Source organism: Vipera berus (assembly GCF_964194415.1).
Source record: "Vipera berus genome assembly, chromosome: 6".
In the NCBI taxonomy this organism is placed as follows: Eukaryota; Metazoa; Chordata; class Lepidosauria; order Squamata; family Viperidae; genus Vipera; species Vipera berus.
This window is the reverse complement of record NC_138208.1, coordinates 70,762,478-70,782,999: the sequence shown is the minus strand read 5'-3', so window position 1 is coordinate 70,782,999 and position 20,522 is coordinate 70,762,478. Positions and strand designations below refer to the sequence as shown.

Genomic DNA, 20,522 nt, shown 5'->3' with positions numbered 1-20,522 from the left:
TTCTTGCTGCAGCAGCTTGGTAATTCTTGCTGCCACAATTTATCTCCCAAGGGATGCCTTGCATGATGCCCTGATCCTAACCTCTGACAATGGCTGATTTCTTTATAATCTCAAGTACCAGAAGCTGGGAAAATTGCCTTCTTGAAACCTTAGAGAGCTGCTGCCAGTCAGAGCTGCCAGTAGTGGGATCAACATGCCAAATGCTTTGGCACAATGCAAAGCAACCTCCTAAGTTCAAGATTTCCTGTATCCTGCTTGCCATAACTACTGCTTTTTTGCGTGACGTGGGTTGTTCATGTAGAATCAAATAGTGCTGGCAAAGGATACAATAAAAAAAATATTGACACTGACTTGAGGAGAACAGTCCAATCACTCGATAGGGAAGAGTTGGTTGATTGCAATTTTCCTGTTTTGGAGCAGGTGCTTTCTGGACCACAGTGATGTGGCAATGCATTTATTGATTTAGATTTGCAGTTGGAAGTATTGGTGCTATTAATGCTGTTAACACAGGCACAACACATTGGAAGTGAGAAATGCTTTGCAAAGCTGCTAGTGAACTCATTGATCTTTTTACTTAATCTGTGGAATACACAGGCAAGGCACTGCATGCCTTTTTTTTTAGAACAGAAGGTAAACTCTAGTTTGGATATTGTATGGGCCAGTCTTCTTAGGAGTGACTTCTGTTATATTGGTGATTTAGTGAGCATATGTCCATGTGCTTTGTTGTGATAAGAATACATAATATAATAGAAAATTAGAGAAGCCTTAAATCTTAAATAAAATATGTGTTTTAAGATTAATTATATTATTGAATAAATTTATTTTACTCCCAGTTCTATCAATGCTTTCAGTAAAATGTAAAGTAACATCTAATATGCAAATTAAACCAGAGGCATTAAAAACAGCAATAAAATCAATTGAAAGGCTGTTTTGAAGGTCTGCCTTTATATTTATGGAAGTACAAATATAGAATACTTGTTTCTGAGACTTGCCAAAGAAGGTACAAAAAACCTGACTTTTAAGATTTTAAAATTTGCATAATGATGTCAAACAATTATTTGATAAAGCCACACTCTGAATGATTAGAGCCTAAGTATCCAAATCAAGGGAGAATAATCCAAAAAACCTCAAGGGAAAAACTGTTCAAGAGGGTGACAGAGAAAGTATGCCAACTCTTTTGGTTCTTATGGGATAGGCAGAGACGACTGGAGAAAAACTGTCCCTCAGATATCCAGGCCCTGTGCCATTTAAGCTGCCTTGTAGGCGATAAATATCACCTTGAATTGTATCTGGAAGCCTACTAGTAATAAATGCAGTACAATTAGGAAGGTTACATGGCTGTACTGAGGTACTCCATTACTACTTGTGTTCTTCATCCTGGACCAGCTGTAACTTCTGAGCAGTCTTCAAGGGCAGCCCCATGTAAGACCTATTGCAATATTGCAGTGACTTGGGCAGAGAATCCAAACACTGCTTCTACAATTGTTAGTAGCTTGTAAAAGGAATTATGTATTTAAAACTAAGTCATTATGAATGCTGTGACCATGTAGAACTATTGTATTTTTCCGTGTATAAGATGCTATTTTTTCCTGCAAACACCCTCTTCAAAAATCAGGTGCGTCTTATACATGGAAAAATAATGGTAACCTCATCAGCCCAGGGCATTCCTGTGTGGGTTGCCATGCCGCCCGGTGCAGGTGTCAAGCCCCTGTGGGCTTGCCACTAACAGGAGTGGGGAGGGGGCAAGATCTTCTGCCGGCTGAACTTATGGATTTGCTAGCTCAACTATTTGGTGCTTTGTCCAACAGCAGATCGGCCCGGAGAGTGTCTTATACACAGGTGTGTCTTATAGATGGAAAAATACGGTATATTATAGCTGTCTTGCCACTTCCTCAAACATTTTATGAGCATTTATTGCTGTCTTTGAGGTGCTGCCTAGAGATAGATTGAGGCTGCCCATGCTGAATCTAAAGAAGTGTATCTCAATGTCAGCAAGTTTAAACTTCCAGCTCAACTAGGAAATTCTGGGAGTTGGTCCTCACATCTTAAAATTGTTGAGTTTGAGAAACACTGATCTAAACCTCCTTTCCATTCATATCTTGACCAGAAGTAGTCACAGCAATATGTTTAAATGCTTTACTTTATTCACAAGGGGATCTTCTCACCAGGGAGTAAAACACTTATCCAAGATGGTGAAGAATATTTTGGGTGGCTAAAAGGGATGTGGCATCAATGGATAGTTTTGCATCAATGAATACATTACGTCCACTATAGCAGTCATTTTGTGAAAATGCTCATGATATGTTATTAAAACTCTAGATAAGTCATCTAGCACAAATGTTGGATTAAATTCACCTTGGTTTATGTAATCCAACGTTCTGTTCTCATAGTCTTCAACAGATGTATGTGACAAATTATATGACTTCTTATTTGTGCAAAGTCTATTGCAGAGGTCCCCAGACTTTTGGGCACCAGGGACAGGTTCTGTGGAGAGAGGTTTTTCCATGGACTGGAGGGGGCGTGGTTTTGTGTGCTGCCTGCATCCCGCAGATGGGGCTTTGCTTGTTTGTGTGGACTGGTTGCTGGCATGCAGCGGCCCAGTACCGGTCCCAGACTGGGCTTTGGCGACCCCTCATCTGTTGTGTTAAGAATGGTCAGGGAATGTGCAGTAAAGCACATCAAATAATATTAAAATGTATAAAACACAAACCTGAGAGAAATCAAAGGGTGGCATGAATAATTAGGTTTCAACATATACCTTGATAGCAGTAGAGTTGGAATATGCCCTTTCTGTTGGGGGATTTCCTTAGGTTTCTATAAATTGAGTGCCACAACAGTACCATTCGATGCCAATTGCATATTCCCAAATTTAATCTCCAGTGCTGCTAGTTTTTAACTTTTTTAGACTTTTGAAAAAGACTTAAATGGTAGCTGGTTATTTCCACTCAAATAATTTAGTGCTGAACTAGAATGAATCAGTGATCTACTCAGTGGAGGACATGTTTACATGTTTGCTAACCTCCTCTTTGGATGCCAAGCATGGTACTTCCACAAAGACCATTTTTTTTCATTTCTAGACGTGATTTTTAATGTAGGTCATTTTCCCACTACTGCATTAAAGTACTATCAATCCTTGACTCAGCAGAAAACGATGACATTTGCTGCCTGGGCGCTGATCGCTATTCTCCCTCAATTGCTTTGTCCTCACTCACTGCTGAATGGTGCTGTCCTGTCTGTGCACATATGAACATGTGATAAGCAAAGAGATTAGTTCACATCCTCCCTCTTCTGCACATCACTGGCTTTCAGGAAAGACATTTGCTAATCGAGGCAATGTGGCAGCGCAGTGCATGTGTGGGTGCAAAACTCTGGTATCATCTCCAAACTCTTCCTAGTTCTCTTCCTCTACCCTATTTTGTTGAAAACTGAACTGAATATTTTTTTTTAAAAAAACAAAGTCATAGAACAAGCTGAGTCAGAAGCAGCATTTTTAAGCAGAATTCTTTTCTTTCTTTAAATTTAATTTAATTTAATTTAATTTAATAATATTTCTATACCGCCCTTCTCCCTGAGGACTCAGGGCAGTTCACAGGGCAAAAGTAAAATGCAAAATACAAACATTAAAAAGAGATTAAATGATTGCCCAAGTTAAAACAATTAATATACAATTATAAAACCCCATAGATCAAATTAAGAATACAAAAAATAAAAAAACCCACCAATCCCCATCAGGCTAGGCCGGCTTGTACAAACAAAAACGTCTTGAGATCGCGACGAAAGGAGCGAAGATCGGGCGCCATCCGGAGCTCTACCGGTAACTGATTCCACAGCTCCGGAGCGCCCACAGAGAAGGATCTCCCCCTGGGGGCCACCAATCGACATTCTCTGATCGGTGGCACCCTGAGGAGGCCCTCTCTGTGGGAACGCACAGGGCGCAGGGAGCTTGATGCCGGCAGCAGATGTTCCCTAAGGTACTCCGGCCCCATGCCATGGAGGGCTTTGAACACCATTACCAGTACCTTGAATCTCACCCGGAAGGCAACTGGCAACCAATGCAGCTCACAGAGCAAAGGTGTAACGTGGGAGTATCGGGAGACTCCCAACACAACTCTCGCGGCTGCATTCTGTACCAGTTGGAGCTTCCGGGTGGTCCTCAAGGGCAGCCCCATGTAGAGAGCGTTGCAGTAGTCCAGACGAGAGGCCACGAGCGCATGAGTGACTGTGCATAAATCATCCCGGCTAAGATAGGGCCGCAACTGGCGCACCAGGCGAACCTGGGCGAAAGCCCCCCTAGTCACAGCAATAAATATAAGCAATAAACGCTGAAATTCCAGTTTCCTCCACACTCTGTTGGGGAACAATTAGAGGGGGAATTGGGTTGGTTCCCGCATTTCATGAGTACCTTGCTTCAACCTTGCACTAAACTATAGTTACTGGATGATCAGTGTAGCACTATTGCATAGACCTGAACGACTAGCAGTGCATCATTGTTGTGTCTAGCTCATTAAAGAGACAACAGCAGAATGGCAGCAGATGAGACACACTATGGACTGGAAGAATGAAAAAACAAACAAAAAAAACGCTCCATTGTCAGCCTGAAAAAGGCAATATTTTGTTCCTTTCCACTATTGATCATCTGACTTTATCTCCAGGATAAAAAGTGGCAAAGTGTCACAGATTTTACAAACCTGGGTTCTATTGATGAATGCTGTTAGAGGAGAAAGCTATACAAAAAAAAAATGACTGAAGCTGGTCTTCATAGTCTAGGAATGCAATGAAGAGAATGCCACAAAGACACAGTGGAAGCCAGATATGGCCAAGGATATTTCTGCTCAACTTAGGTGCAGATGGGAAAAGAGATATCGAGAAGTCTGCAAAGAGCAATTTGGCTCATTCAAAATTTGCTTACGTTTTTGGATACCCTATTTTTAAAGCTGTCTGTCCAGACGTATTGCTATTAATCAAGAATGCAAGGCCACAGTCTTCATGTTGTGTAAGATATTTTCTATTAAACAGAGATGAAGAACTCATTGATTTCTCTTTTTTTTACCCACTGCCCTCTGGGCTTTGAAATCTATGCCAGGTTAGTTCATTCTTATCCTTTATTCATCTCTACATGCCAGCTCTGTGATATCAGGCAGCACTTATGTAAATATTTATTGCTGCTGTAGTTGTTAACGTTGAAGGGAGGATTGGAAAAGCATTGTCTTGGCCTACTAATGCAGGAAATCCTTGATTCTGTCTCTCAAAAGCTGCAAGAACAGGAAAAGTTGGTGTTTGGTTTTGGAGTGACTTTGACATAACTTCCTTGGTTCCTCTTTTCCTGTAGCTTGTCATTTGTATTAACGGTTGAAAGTCTGTCACCTAAATAATGAAACATTCTTTTTTTCTGCCTGTTTGACTAGAGTGCTTCTCCAGCAGAAGACAATGGGATTTACAGATGTCTTGAGGCTCGACTTTATTGAGGCTACTGTTACAACAGCCACACTGACTTTTCTGATGGTAATGTTGGCTCTCCTTGCTTGGTAAGTGGAGTTATGAGTTAAACTTTCTCAAGTACAGTTTAAAGGAACAATGAGATCATGACTGTTTGGTTTCCAAATTAAAATTATTTTTGAAGAGCAAAAATCCACAGACTTGTGATACTATCAACTTAAAGGCCAGACTCTGTCCATCTCAAGAAGTGGACTCAGGTCTGCAAAAGGTTACCTCTGATAAATACTTTAAAATAATCCCTTTAAAATAATCCAAGAAATTTGAATATATGTGACTATGAATGCCATATTAAAGACTAATAATATATTTGTGAAATTAGAAATAGTTAAATTTATAGTTGCAGGAATTCATCAACATTATCAACTGGTTGCTTGTTTGAAACTATGGTAATTAAATTTTAATTAGACCCTATGAAAGAGTTTCTGTGTAGATGCTGGTGTAAATCTTTCTTTGTACCTCTGATTCAAACATGCCATTCAACATTATTTCCATAACAATATGTGGTTTGTGATTCCCCTTGACATAAACTATTAGAATAACTAAGAGCCTTTTATGCTATATTATTGAGATCAAATAATAGAAGGAAACAAAGAAATTGATTGACTTAATTTTTCAAAAAACAGACTCACAACCATAAGTAAAACAAAATATATTGAAAACTGATACTATAATTAAATGACTGTTCTAAATACCTTTAAACTGGGTAATTGTTCTTTTCCAAGTCTCCATAGGAATTAATTTATATTTATGTGATTATTTTGTTTCAAAATAATGGGAACGAAATGAGTAATAGTTGTCAGCTGCAAAAAAAAAATTTCTTCTCATATTTCTCTGCTTATGAAATTTACTTTTCCAGCTCTATCATCTTTTGCTATCCAAAGATTTTCTGCTTTATAATGTTTATAATCAATTCTTATCTTGTAAACTTTTTAAAGTAGACTCAGGTTTCTGTAAAATGTTATGGGTATGAATAGTGGTATATAGTACTGCTGTTAATAATCATTGCTATTATTGTTATTATCAATTAATACTTTACTGTATTTTTGTTCTTCTGAGCACGTTTGAAATTTTGAGAGCATTTCATAAGTCTCCTCCCAAAACAGCTATTGTTGGGGCACTTATTCACAAAATGGCGACAGGACTGAATATAGCCTGTCATACAACATCCATTTACTATAAAACCAGTTCTAGCTATATAGGATTCTGCATATATCACTCCAATGTATCTTTGATTTTTTTGTAGTTAGTGGACACTTTTCCACATATAACACTGAACCAATTCCCTCTATCCTCATTTTATTTTGTTTTTTTTAAATGCCAATTGGCCTTTGGGGGACCTTGAAAACAAGATGCTGTAGGTTATACTTTTCTTTGTAGCATGACAACCTTCCATTTTCAATTAAAAATTAAAATTAATAGTCAGAGTAGGGACCACCTGGCAGATATCAAATAAAATGTTTATAGATTCACTGGTGTTTGTTGGCAGCATACTAACTCTGCTTTAATGGTAGAAGGATAACCTGGATGCTTCTTTGAAAAATATTCCCTTGCATTCCTAGATTTTCCAAAAGCTACTTTTTCCAAAGAGAGCTTATCTTCATTACTTTGGGGACCTAATTACAGGAACACAAAGTAGGTCTAAAGATGAGGAGGTGCATGTATGGATGTGCCTAGGACAGCTGTTTTAGGAGACTGTGCTTAAGCAGGGATACTTTCTTTAGTAGTCCTTGAAGTCAGCAGTTCTTTGCTAAGTTTAGATTGTTTTAAATTGTTATCAAGGGACTCTAAAGAGTCTCAGCTTCTTGGTTTATGATAATCGTGGTTTTGAACATTCTGGTCCACTATCAGTCAACAAATAATGCTCTGGGTTTTTTTGAGGCAATGTTATCTAAAAGGGATGGATGGATGTATAAATACGAAAGCATGAGAATATGCTTTCACACACACACACACACACACACACACACACACACACACTCCTTGATAAGATTAATATATATATATATAAACACACACTGAAAATACTGAGATTTAAATGAGAAAGTATTAAGTTATCAATGCTTTTGAACTTTTGAGGATGACGAGTGATGTAGTTCCTCATGTGCAGTATTATTACTATAAATAGTTCATTTTGAAACTCTTTAATTGAATATGGAGCTAAGTTGCCACTGTCTGGCCTTGGTGCGCTTATTCCAGTTGTGGCTTCCCTTCTCCTGCTTGTGAATGCCTTGATAAAATTAATGCAGGAATTTGCCTCTCATTTAAAGTTTAATGTACCCTAAGGTTGGTATTATGAAGAAGCTGTCACTGCTTTCAGACATCGTTCAGAGTTGTAGTGCTCTCTCTCTCGCTCTCTCCATGTCTCTCTCTCTCTCTCTCTGTGTGTGTGTGTGTGTGTGTGTGTGTGTGTGTAGAGGAGGTGTACATTTCAAATTTGCTTGTTTCATAATTTTGAAATGGGCACTTAATGAAGCTTGACTGGATGCACTCATTGTGACCTTGCCATTTTCTGTTTCAGATAAAGTCTCCCTCCATCCTTTTCTGCTTATTTTTCAGCCCAGGTGCTAATCTCACTTTTTCATATACGGAGTCGGTGGATTCAGATTCTGTTCCTTATCTGATCCTGCTTAAAAATGTGTTTTGTTTCTCAGCAGTGGTAATAAGCCTTTCTCTTGGACTGTCGCTGTTCTGCATTAGACTATTGGATCCAGCACTCCAGTGTTAAGTTAAACACCCAAACAATGCTGTGATACGTCTCCCTTCTCAGTTTTGGAAGATTAGCACAAGCAGAGCTGAGTCTTAAATGGCCTCTTTGTTAGGCACATATCGTGGAATGCCACGCTTTAAATGATATGCTGGTTGATAGAAGCGGTCTGTGAAAAGCAACCTTGATGTGCCTGGGCTAATGCTGGTAGCAAAACATTTGCGTCACTTGTCATTTACCCTGCAAAGATAACCTTCGCGCTTTTTGAACGAACAACTTCTTAGCTGTTGGCTCTATGTATTTTTGTCAGTTCTTTGGTTATAGAACTCAGTTCCCTTGTATTTCTTCTTCATAGAAATGGCTTAGCTTTGTCTCTTGTTTAGTAGAAGAGAATATGCTATTAGCAACTAAATTCCATAGAACCACATAGCCAGATTTTGGGCTCAAAACCCTCACAGATGTTTGTTTGGCAAAAGGGAGGAAAATCCCACTGTCCTTGCTACCATGAGACTTTTTTGCTTCACTGCATTTAATGGCTGTGTGGAGAGACCACAGTGTAGTTACAGAACCCATTATTTGCATGCCACACAAGATTCAGTACTGGCCATTGCTGACGAAAAATGTCAACAGGAAATATATCTGCCTCAGACCCTAAAGACTAGTTGCCAAAACAAACCATCCTTTCCCCGTCTGATGCCCTCCGGGTATGCTGGAGCTACAACCAGCAGAATTCCAAGTCAGTATATGAAGCCAAAACTGAAGAGACCTCATTACGACTTTGGGTTTAATTCAGGAATATAGTGTACCACAACTTTGCTACGGCTTATCTAATTTTGGCTTAACGTGTTATGAGAACCCAGCCAACGTGGTTGTTAAATCACATATCAATGTCGGCATAGTTTCATGATCCCAGAATCACACTATTTCTTTTGATAATAAAAAACCAAGTTGGTTCTCTGCTTGTGCAGCAGGAAGCAATTGAAAAATATGCATCACAAATTGGTTAGTTAGCATTGAAACAAGTGGCTCAATGAAATATGTGAATGTGAGTAACAAAAATATCAATAAATTGGGTTGGAAGAACTGAGATCTTTCTGTGTCAGGATTGCTACTTTGAGATCAGAGGGGGGCAAGGAAAATTTGTGATGATGAATTACAGTGGCTCTTACAACCAGAACTAGAAGCACAAAAGGTGGTTATATAGATAGTCCTCAATTTACAACCACAATTGGGACTAGAATGTCTGTTGCTAAGCAATGGAGTCATTAAATGACTCACACCTAATTTTATCACCTTTTTGCCACAGTTGGTAAGCTACTCCAGTTGTATTTTTGTCTAGTTCACATCATTAAAGGTATATTTACCTGTAGTCCTCTACTTCTGTCCAAGGACAATTTACTATGCAATTAAACAAAACCTACAGCACTATCCCTAATATAGTAGCTCAGTTAATATCAATAACAGAATTATTCATTTAAACAGCACAGGTTAAAATATAGCATCCTTCCAGTTCTTTAAAATGCAAATGATTGAAATGCGTGCCATAATAAATTTATATTCACTCAGCACCTTAAGACGTACCACTGTAAAGAATTCCATCACTAGGACAACAGACAGTAAAGTGTCTCTTTATTGCCATCAATCTAATCTCTGACATGGTGAGAAGAGCTTTAGTGAAAGTTTTTGAAGCTCAAATAGATTGGAGGAAGTGTTCCTTAAGATACTTAGGTCTCAAGTTTTAGATCTCACCATCAAGAAACTTGTAAGCAGTGTAGAATTCACAAAACGGACGGTCTTTATTCTCAGTAAACCACACCAATCCCCCCAAATCTTGACTTCTGTGTTGTGCTTCAGATTATGTCCAAGGGGCAATGCAATGCATTCCAGTAGCCCATGTGATATGTTTCTAGAACATGGATCCCTCTTGATGTTCCTCTTGCATTTTTGGTGTAGACTTTGTTTCTTTGTGCAGGTGGAAACAGAGCTCTGAAAATCATAGCTCAGCGCAACGGCTGAATCCAGCAGTAGAAAGAAAATATAACACAGCAACTTGAAATAAATAAATTTCCTTCCTCCTGTTCTTCATCTGTACTAGCCCAGGTGGAGATTGAGAAATTCACTATTGGGTGCTGTCATGTATTTATATTACTATATCACAGAGATAAAAATAGTACAACCTATACAGTATAACAGGCACTCCTATGCTGAAGAGAGATGGACATATCAACAGCAGATTTCAAGGATCAGATGGTATAGTATAGGGCGTATGGCAATATAAATATGGATGCATAAGGTAAGAAACAGATTGTCCCAGCAAATGGGGGGTAATGGCTTATACTGGTATTAAATAAACCGTTATTTAAAAACATCCAGCAGAATGTTGTTTGAGTATCAGCCACAAGTGATCAGTGCTGCAGTGTCCTTACTTCTTAGACCAGGAGGATCATGGAATTTATGGTAAACTTTGGATGAATAATGGCTTTAATAATAATTTTAATAATAATGGCTGAATAAGTTGTTGGTTTAATTTAATTTGACTACTTTGTAAGGCCACAGGTCTGCAACCCACAGCTCCGGAGCTGCATGCGGCTCTTTCAGCCGTCTCCTGTGGCTTCCAGTCCTCTGCCATGTGCAGTCCAAAAAAAAAGTGTGACTAAAAAAGTTCAACCAATCAATTCAAATATGCAGGGTAGGTGCATATCTCGCCTTGGCTCCACTCTTCAGTCAAATCCTGTTCTGCGCATGTGCGTATGTACGCGCATGTGCACACATTTTTTGCGGCTCCCAGTTTTTCCTTTTGTGAGGGAACCGGTTCCGAGTGGCTCTTTCACTGTTTCAGGTTGCTGACCCCTGAGCTAGACTCACCTTAGATGACAACAGTCTTCAAGAGTCTTGGGCAATCTTATGAAGAAAAAGCAGCTAATATGTATAGGCTTTGCAAAAATTGAAGGTGGATTTTTTAATATAATGAGAATTACTAGAGAACTCAAATGTGTGTGTGTATGTGTGTGTATTATCATCATCACCATCATTTTAGCCATTGTCTATCCTTTGGAGGATGAAGGCCTCTTCTGCATGTTTCCCACCTATGTGCTCCTGAGCTTTCTTTTGCCAGTTGAGCCCCCAAAGTATGGTTTAACTTTCTCAAAATCATCATTGCCCTGGTTCTATCTAATAAAACAATTACTGTTTATGTTCCATGATTTATGGATTCTCTCTTGGAGTTTAAATGTTGATATCCAACAGATTCTTTACCCAAACACTGTTTTTTTAGTATGTTATGATATTTCCAAATTCTGTTTCTTGGAAGCAAATATTAAGCATTGGGGGGAAAATACCCCAGAATGCCTGGATCTAAATTACTGTAACCAAAAAAAATATCAAATTCAATATAGATATGAGTTGGTTTGGTGTTATTTATTGAAGCTTTGCAGAAGAAAAGTTCAACCTCATACTAACATAGCTCACTGTTGCCACCATATATAAGAAATTTTAAAAATAGTGGAACTAGATCTAACTAGAAAATTAGTAGAGAGTTGAATCTGGGGACACTTTTCTATATTTTACAGTAGTGGAATTTATTTTTTCACATTTGGTGAGATAATAGAGTGTCTGAAGGTACAGAAAAGTTTACAATATAAGGGGGGGGGAAAGGGGGAAGAATAATTTCCTGCTTTTAGGAATTTTCAATTGAAAGATTGACCAAGGGGCAAAGAAGTACGGGGAGGGAAAGGGAGGATTCAGGTTTTGACAGTAAGAAATGCAATTACACAGTTTTTAAAGACATAAAGATGTCCTGGCTTCTGTTGGCCCACTGGCCCATTTTGTATTATGGCAGGAATTGAATTTGCCCAGACTGAGCCCCGTTTCTACTCTCTGGGATTTAAAGACTGCACTGTGGAATTCATGTACAGAATGGTGAGACCATAGTTCTTGGCTGAATTTACAGAAAACCTCAAATTAATTTTCCAGCATTTCTGGTTAAATATCTATCTATCTATCTATCTATCTATCTATCTATCTATCTATCTATCTATCTATCTATCTATCTATCTATCTATCTATCTATCTATCTATCTATCTATCTATCTATCTATCTATCTATCTCTATCTATCTATCTATCTATCTATCTATCTATCTATCTATCTATCTATCTATCTATCTATCTATCTATCTATCTATCCATCTATCTATCTATCTATCTATCATCTTCATATAGCCACCCATCACACATATTACTTTTTTTAAAGGGGGGGCTGAATAAAATCATCTACCTGAGCAGTTGGAATGACAGTTGGGCCAGATGGATGGATAGTCTTGAGTTGAGGGTTACTAAATCATGCTATGATATATGGTTTAGTATCTTGGATAAACTCAGCCAACATGCTTTGTAAATCACGATTTCTGTCTTCGCAAATATGCGCATCCAGACCCTTGTGGTTTATTTAGTGAAAATTGGCTAAATTATTCATCTGATATAAGAACTTAGCTAGTGATTAAGTTCAGATATTCAGATAAGCTGTTTCACTATGATTTGTTGAACAAGCCATAGTGGCTTGGTTCGCATGTAACAGAGTTATGTAAAGTCATAGTGATCGGATTTCATGAGCGTTTCCAGCAAACAGTATAATGTTTGTGTGAACCAAGAAGTAAAAATAAGTGTTATACTTGCTCTAAACTATGTATGTCAGTTTTTATTTTCTTATGGTTAAGAGAGCTATATCTGCTCTTAGGAATTTTTCAGTCTAGCCGTAATAAGAAATATGATAATATGTGCTATTTACAGTCAATGTTCCTCCAGATTTGCTGTCTTTTTTTACCATATCCCATCATGAGGTTTATTACTGCCAGAATCTGACCCACAGTTGTTTTTGCTGAACTGTTTTTTAGTTAATCAGTTCCTTTGTGAATGCATATAAATACATATATTCTCTCTCTCTAGGGCAGCATTGGAAAACATAAGGGAGGTGTCACCAAGCATGGAACCAAAGATTGACCACTCTTTTTGATCCATCTCATAAGGTCTTGAAGTTAGAGCATGCTGGGAAGCAAAATAGTTTCTCTCTATAATTGTACCCATTAGGACACTGTTTTTTTTAAATGCTTCTGCCCTTGCTTTGGGAGGAAATAATTCTTCTTTATTATTTATCTTTATACATTATAAAGGAATCCATCTGGATGGGGAAAACATGGTACATAGAAAAACAATTGTTCTGATTTAATATTAGCACAATCTAATTTGAGCCATTCATATATTTTCATTAGGAATGATAAAATTGAGTTTGTAGTACAGATACTGGCCATAACTCTTTTTTAAAAAATACATTCTTTAAAAGCTACTCCAAAGACAATTGGGAGCAAAAATAAATTATAACACTTCCTTCCTTTTTGGCACCAAAAAGCTGCTTTTTGTAAAATGTCTAAACAGTGAAGAATATATCCAGTTGCAAAAAGGATCCAAAGGCAACAAGTATTGAAGGTGAAACAATAATGAAAAGGAGGGGAAATTATAGTTTTTCTTGTTCTGGGGTGGGGTGGGGGTTTTGGGGGGTGGGGGTTTTGCATTCCTTGGCAGAAATGAAAGTTGTGTGCTTAAGGAACGTATCAGATAAAACTTTGTGTGTGTGAGAGAGAGAGATGCAATTGGAAGTGTCATTGTTTCTCCCGATGAAAAAAACTTGAAATAAAAATAAAAACAAAAGGTAGTATACAATCTCCAAGCATAGTTTTATTCTGTCAAAGGGATAGAAAAAGAACAAGTAAGCCATTCAGTTACTAGCCCTGTTACTTTAGGATAAGGTTCTATGATGTCCACACAAAAGTGGTAAATCTAGAGAACTCAGAATTTCTATAAAAACTTAAAATTCAATACTGTATTTTAAACAGCTTTGCTTGGAATATGAATGGTGCATTCAGGTGTGACAGTGGAGAGGTGTACAATATGGTCTCCAGGGCTCCAGTATGCACTCTTTCTGAGCTTGTCCAGAAACTGCCACCAAATTTTAATTTTCATTGTTGCAGAAGAGGACATTATTATTATCCTGGAATAATTTTATCAGCTGTGTCTAATTAATATTTTGCCTTGGCCCTGTCCATCCCTTTGAACTGTGCTCCATGTTTGCCCTTTAAAAGCCAAGTATGGTTTCCCCAGTTTAAATGTTTCCATCCTTGGAAAAATGAAGCACATTTTATCTTTATATTATTTTTGTTGTTCTTTAATGGTATTTCACATGAAAGTAGGCTATGAAAAAATTCTTATCTTTATCCATACTAGCCTAATCTGGACTTCACTTTTTTTGTAAATTAACCTTTATCCATCCATCCATCCATTTTCTATAGCCACCCATCTAAGCAAGTAACTCTGGACAGTTAGCAATCATAAGGCAACTAAAATCAATTATGATATAGTACAAATTAAATATAGATGGCACCTAAGAAAAAATGTCATTATAAATGTCAATATAGGCAGGAAAAAGGGACCTTCACACACTGTGGGACTAGGCCCAGACACAAAGCCAGAACTTCAAGGCCTTACAAAAGGCTTATAGGGTTGGGGTCATACTCTGCGGTGAGAATATTCCAGAAGGCAGGGCTTTGGCAGAGAAGGCATGTTTCCTAGTCTCCACTAGCTGGCATTCTGTGACTGGTAGAACCCATAGCAAGCCCAGCTTCTTGCTGGACTCACATTGCTGGTATCCATTTCTTTTAGATGGAGAATGAAGGGAGACATTTGTGATCTTTGGGAATCCATATTTGATGGTAGAGCATCTCTCTCTCTCTCTCTCTCTCTCTCTCTCTCTCTCTCTCTCTCTCTCTCTCTCTCTCTCTCTCTCTCTCTCTCTCTCTCTTACGGCCTTTGTCATGTGAGCTGCATGGATTCAAAACATGTTTTCTACAAGTGTGCTTAGTGATGATAAGAAGGAGGAAGATAGTAGGAAGAAACATTCAGTACCAATTATGGCATATCAGTTGAACAAGTTTCATAAAACTGTACTTTTCACTGTCTTAAACATTATCTTAGGTTTCAGGAAATATAGATATAAGCAGGTTTACTCAGAAGAAAATCCTGCTAAATGAAGAGAAACTTGCTTTCTGTTTGGTAAGATTACAGCCAGAAGGAAATGGAGAAGACTAGATAATTCTGCACATTGTTTCTTAGCAATGAACTGGAATTTATTTATTTATTGAATTTAAATAGCTGCCCATCTCACCAAAAGCATCTCTTGAGTGGCATACAACAAAGCCAAAACAAAGAATACATACATAAAACCATTTATCATTAATTATAAAAATGTTTTAAAACTATAAAAAAGAACAGAAGAAGAAAAAAACAGATGGAGGGATGTTAATAATAGTTATAGTTTATAGTTTATAGTTTATTTGATTTATATACCGCCCTTCTCCTTGGTGGGACTCAGGGCGGTTCACAGGGCATACATAAGAAACACTATACAAAAATTAAAAAGAGTTAAATCCATGCCCAATTAAAACAGAAGTACAGATTAAAAACAATTAAAAGCCCATAATCCCCCATCAGGCCAGACCAGCTAATTCGAACAGATGGGTCTTCAGGCCCCGACGGAAAGTTCGAAGGTCTGGTGCCATCCGGAGCTCCACCGGCAATTGATTCCATAAAGCCGGAGCCCCCACAGAGAAGGCCCTCCCCCTGGGGGCCACCAGTCGACATTCCCTGACTGGCGGCACCCTGAGGAGGCCCTCTCTGTGGGAACGCACAGGGCGGAGGGGAGTCGATGCCGGCAGCAGGTGGTCCCTGAGGTAACCCGGACCCATGCCATGTAGGGCCTTAAAGATCGTGACCAACACCTTGAACCTCACCCGAAAGACAACTGGTAACCAATGCAGCTCGCGGAGCAAAGGTGTAACATGGGAGTACCGGGAAACTCCCAAGACAACTCTCGCGGCCGCATTCTGTACCAGTTGGAGCCTCCGAGTGGTCTTCAAGGGAAGCCCCATGTAGAGAGCATTACAGTAGTCAAGGCGAGAGGTCACGAGCGCATGAGTGACTGTACACAGGGCATCCCGGTTCAGATAGGGCCGCAACTGGCGCACCAGGCGAACCTGGGCGAAAGCCCCCCTAGTCACGGCCACTATATGCTCTTCCAAAGTAAGCCGTGAATCTAGAAGGACTCCCAAGTTGCGAGCCCTATCCACGGGGGGTAAGAGCTCACCCCCCATAGAAAGAGATGGAACATTTGGAATGTCCCGGGATGCCGGAATGCACAGCCACTCAGTCTTGTCAGGGTTGAGCTGAAGTCTGTTCCTCCCCATCCAGACCCGAACCGCCTCCAGGCAACGGGACATCACGGCGAGGGCATCACTGGGGTGGTTTGGGGTCGAAAAGAAAAGTTGGGTATCATCGGCATACTGATGATACCCAACTCCAAAACCACGAATGATCTCACCCAGCGGTTTCATATAGATGTTGAACAGGAGAGGCGAGAGAACCGACCCCTGAGGAACTCCACAAACGAGAGACCTAGGGGCCGATCTCTGCCCCCCTGCCAACACCGACTCCGAGCGTCCCAGGAGATAGGAGGAGAACCACTGAAGAACTGTGCCTCCCACTCCCAATCCCCTGAGACGCCGCAGCAAGATACCATGGTCGATGGTATCGAAAGCCGCTGAGAGGTCTAATAGGACTAGGACAGAGGAATGTCCCCTATCCCGCGCCCTCCAGAGATCATTCACCAGAGCGACCAATGCCGTCTCCGTGCTGTACCCGGGCCTGAAACCCGATTGGTAGGGGTCCAGATAATCCGCTTCATCCAGGACCAGAGGGAGCTGATGCGCCACCACACTCTCAACAACCTTCGCAAGAAAGCGAAGGTTGGAGACTGGACGAAAGTTGTTCAAAACGGCTGGGTCCAGGGCAGGCTTCTTGAGGAGAGGTCTCACCACCGCCTCCTTCAAGACGGTGGGGAAATAACCCTCACTCAAAGAAGCAGATATAACCGCCTGGAGCCAGCCTCGTGTCCTCTCCCTAGCTGCATAAACCAGCCAGGAAGGGCACGGGTCCAACAAACATGTGGAGGAGCTCAGCCTCCCCATAATCCTGTCCACTTCATCAGGGGTCACAGAATCAAACTCTTCCCAGATAACATTGACAAGACCGCCCGTGTCCTGATCGCCTGACTCTGCCCAGCTGGAGTCCAAACCGGTCCGAATCCGAGCGATTTTATCCGACAGATGATGACTAAATTCCTCGGCACGACCTTGCAAGGGATCCTCCCTCACCTCCTGATTGAGAAGTGAGCGAGTCACCCTAAACAAGGCGGCCGGGCGATTATCTGCGGACGCGATGAGGGTGGAGAAGTAATTACACCTCGCCACCCTCATCGCTGCGAGATAAGACCTAATATAGGTTCTTAACCGCAACCGGTCGGGTTCGGATCGGCTAGACCTCCAGCAGCTCTCTAGGCCCCGTTTCCGGCGCTTCATCTCCCGGAGCTCCGCGGAAAACCATGGAGCTCGCTGGGATCTGCGCCGGGTCAGGGGCCGCAAGGGTACAACCCGGTCAAGTGCCTCAGTGGCTGCCCTTCCCCAGGCTTCCACTAAGGCATCAGCCGAGCTGTGAGCAGTGGAGGCAGGTGGGGACCCCAGCGCCGCTTGGAATCTATCAGGATCCATTAAGCGTCTGGGGCGGTACCATCTAATTGGCTCCGTACCCCCACGGCGGGGGGTGGCAAAGCGGAAGACCAGCCGCAGGAGATGATGATCGGTCCATGACAGGGGCATAATAAATGGAGAGCCCCCACCTAGATCATCCAACCACCGTCTAGATAAAAAATCAGGTCAAGGGTGTGGCCTCCCTCATGAGTTGGCTCTGAAATTACTTGCGTCAGGTCCATGGCCGCCATGGAAGCCATGAACTCCCGAGCTAGCTCAGATGAACCTCCCAGGGATGGTAGATTGAAGTCTCCCAAAACTATAAGTTTGGGAAACTCAACCACCAAACCCGAGAGGATATCGAGCAGCTCGGGCAGGGCTGCCGCTGTGAGACTAGGCGAAATGTACACCAGCAGCAAGCCCAACTGCGCCCCAGGACCAAATCTCATGAAGAGAGACTCACACCCGACTATCTGAGCCACTTTACATTTTATAACATGAATTTATGCATTGCCATTCATTACAAAAAGAAAAGAAAAATAAAATACAACGTATGCAGTTTTTCCCCCAATGGAAGATATTTCTGCCAAGCTGATAGTAGGTTTGCCACCTGTTTTCTGCTGAAGCTGCTCTGTTTGTCAAAGGCTTCTGACAAGTAGAAATTTTACAGGCGAAGTCTTTTTTATCTTTGAACAGAAGCCAGACAAAAGCAATGTGAGCCGTGCAGCTTTGTTTTGTTTAATTTATATAACATGTATTTGTGTACTTACCTTTATTATGTTGAGGTTAGTCATTAGATTGTCCTAGGAATGTTCTTTCTTGAGGAAGAAGAATATCAAAGTTGGACTGAAATGCTAAGAAATATTGAACTTGATTACCAACACATCTTAAGGGTATTTTGAGAGCCAATAATATATAGGTAAAGGTTCCCCCGCACATGCGTGCTAGTCGTTTCCGACTCTAGGGGCCGGTGCTCATCTCCGTTTCAAAGCTGAAGAGCCAGCGCTTGTCCAAGGACGTCTCTGTGTTCATGTGGCCGGCATGACTAGACGCCAAAGGTGCACGGAACGTTGTTACCTTCCCACCGTAGTGGTCCCTATTTTTCTACTTGCATTTTTACATGCTTTTCAACTGCTGGGTTGGCAGAAGCTGGGACGAGTAACAGGCGCTCACTCTGTTACGCGGCACTCGGGATTCGACCCACCAAACTGCTGACCTTCTGATCGACAAGCTCAGCGTATAAAAGAATCTAAAATAGAAAATTTGGGGAGTCTACAAGGAATACAATATTTAACGATGTACCTACTAATAAAAATGGATGTTTGGCCATACTCACGATGGCAAAACCTGGCACCATAAAAGGTCTCAATATTTCAAAATTAGGGCCCCAAAGAATATGTAGCATGTGTATAAGTGTTACAGACAATCTGATAATATATAATTTTAAAAATTGAACATAAAAAAACTGTATAATGGTTTGACAAAATGTTTTACACTAGTAATAGTATGTTTAAGGTCTGTGTTGATCTATATAAATTAACTTGCTGAACTTTGTTAAGAAGGCTTTGTTAAAAGAATTGTTGCATAATTCCAAACATTGAATGAGATCTCAGGACTGATATTGCTAAATTAGACAGAGAAGATGAGAAGGTAGTTTTAAATATTTTTAGCCTTCACAGTGTTGCAAATGCAAAACGTTTTAAAGAAAAGGGAAATTTTTAAAATCAGAGGAAGGGCGAATTCTTTACAATGTCTGTTGCATTGTTGCAAATGAAAACATTATGCAAATGTTCTTAAAAGGTGGCTTTAAGTTGTCTTACCATATTTTACAGATTTTTCTTAAAATGGAAATCTTTCTGACTTTTACAATGCAGAATTTACTTCAAAAAGCTTTAGATGTCTTCAGTGCATTGTGGACATTTATTTACCTTAGAGGAGCAGTGGAACCAGCTACTTTCCTCGAGTTCTGTAGCTAGAAAAAATTTGGGACTGTATATTGCTCCACTTTTCTGTTTAATATAATAATAATAATTCTGGAAAAAGAAAGCAAAGATAGTACCAACAGTAATAGGCACGTTGAATGCAATGCCAAAACAACTGAGTATCACTTGAACACCATCGGCATTGACAAAATTATCATCTGTCAATAGCAAAAGGCAGCTTTATTTAGAACAGCTTACAGCCTGCAACAATATATTTAATACCATTAAACAACAGCATCTGCCTATCCCAGATCCCTGGGAAGGACTCAATAAGTGAACAAAAATGCCAAATCTAAATATCTGGCTGACTGTGTGATCAACCATGATAATAGTAATTTATTAAATTTGCATGCCTCCCACCAACTCTACAAAAGAGTTTTATGAGCCTCTGTAGCTTGCATGCAAGCTGGTACTTGGACAGATTTACCAGGATCTACAGTATAACTGCAAATTCTGTGTATCTCAATAGTATGGCTTCCTGGGAAATATTTACTAATAAGAAATAAAAAATGCATGTCCACATCAGTTATATTCTGGGGAACTTTAGAAAATGTGTTTATATAAATTGCTTAGTTGGTAATAAGTATCTGGTGGTAACTGTTTTATATATCTTTTGTCATAGAGTTAAAAGGTTTATATAAGACTCAGGGTATTATACATTGATAAAACGCTGTTATAATTGGGGAAACATGACAAGTATCTCGGGAGCAAC

At 40.1% G+C, this 20,522-nt stretch overlaps 1 protein-coding gene across 1 annotated transcript in view; it reads left to right on the top strand.

The window, feature by feature from the left end:
- The window catches only part of TBXAS1 (thromboxane A synthase 1), a 251,158-nt gene that overhangs the window by 15,296 nt on the left and 215,340 nt on the right, over window positions 1–20,522 (top strand). Inside the window, exon 2 of the mRNA XM_081331580.1 lies at window positions 5,406–5,525. Within this exon, the coding sequence (XP_081187706.1) occupies window positions 5,428–5,525 (98 nt within the window). The 5' untranslated portion in view covers window positions 5,406–5,427. The remainder of the gene's footprint in view (window positions 1–5,405; window positions 5,526–20,522) is intronic.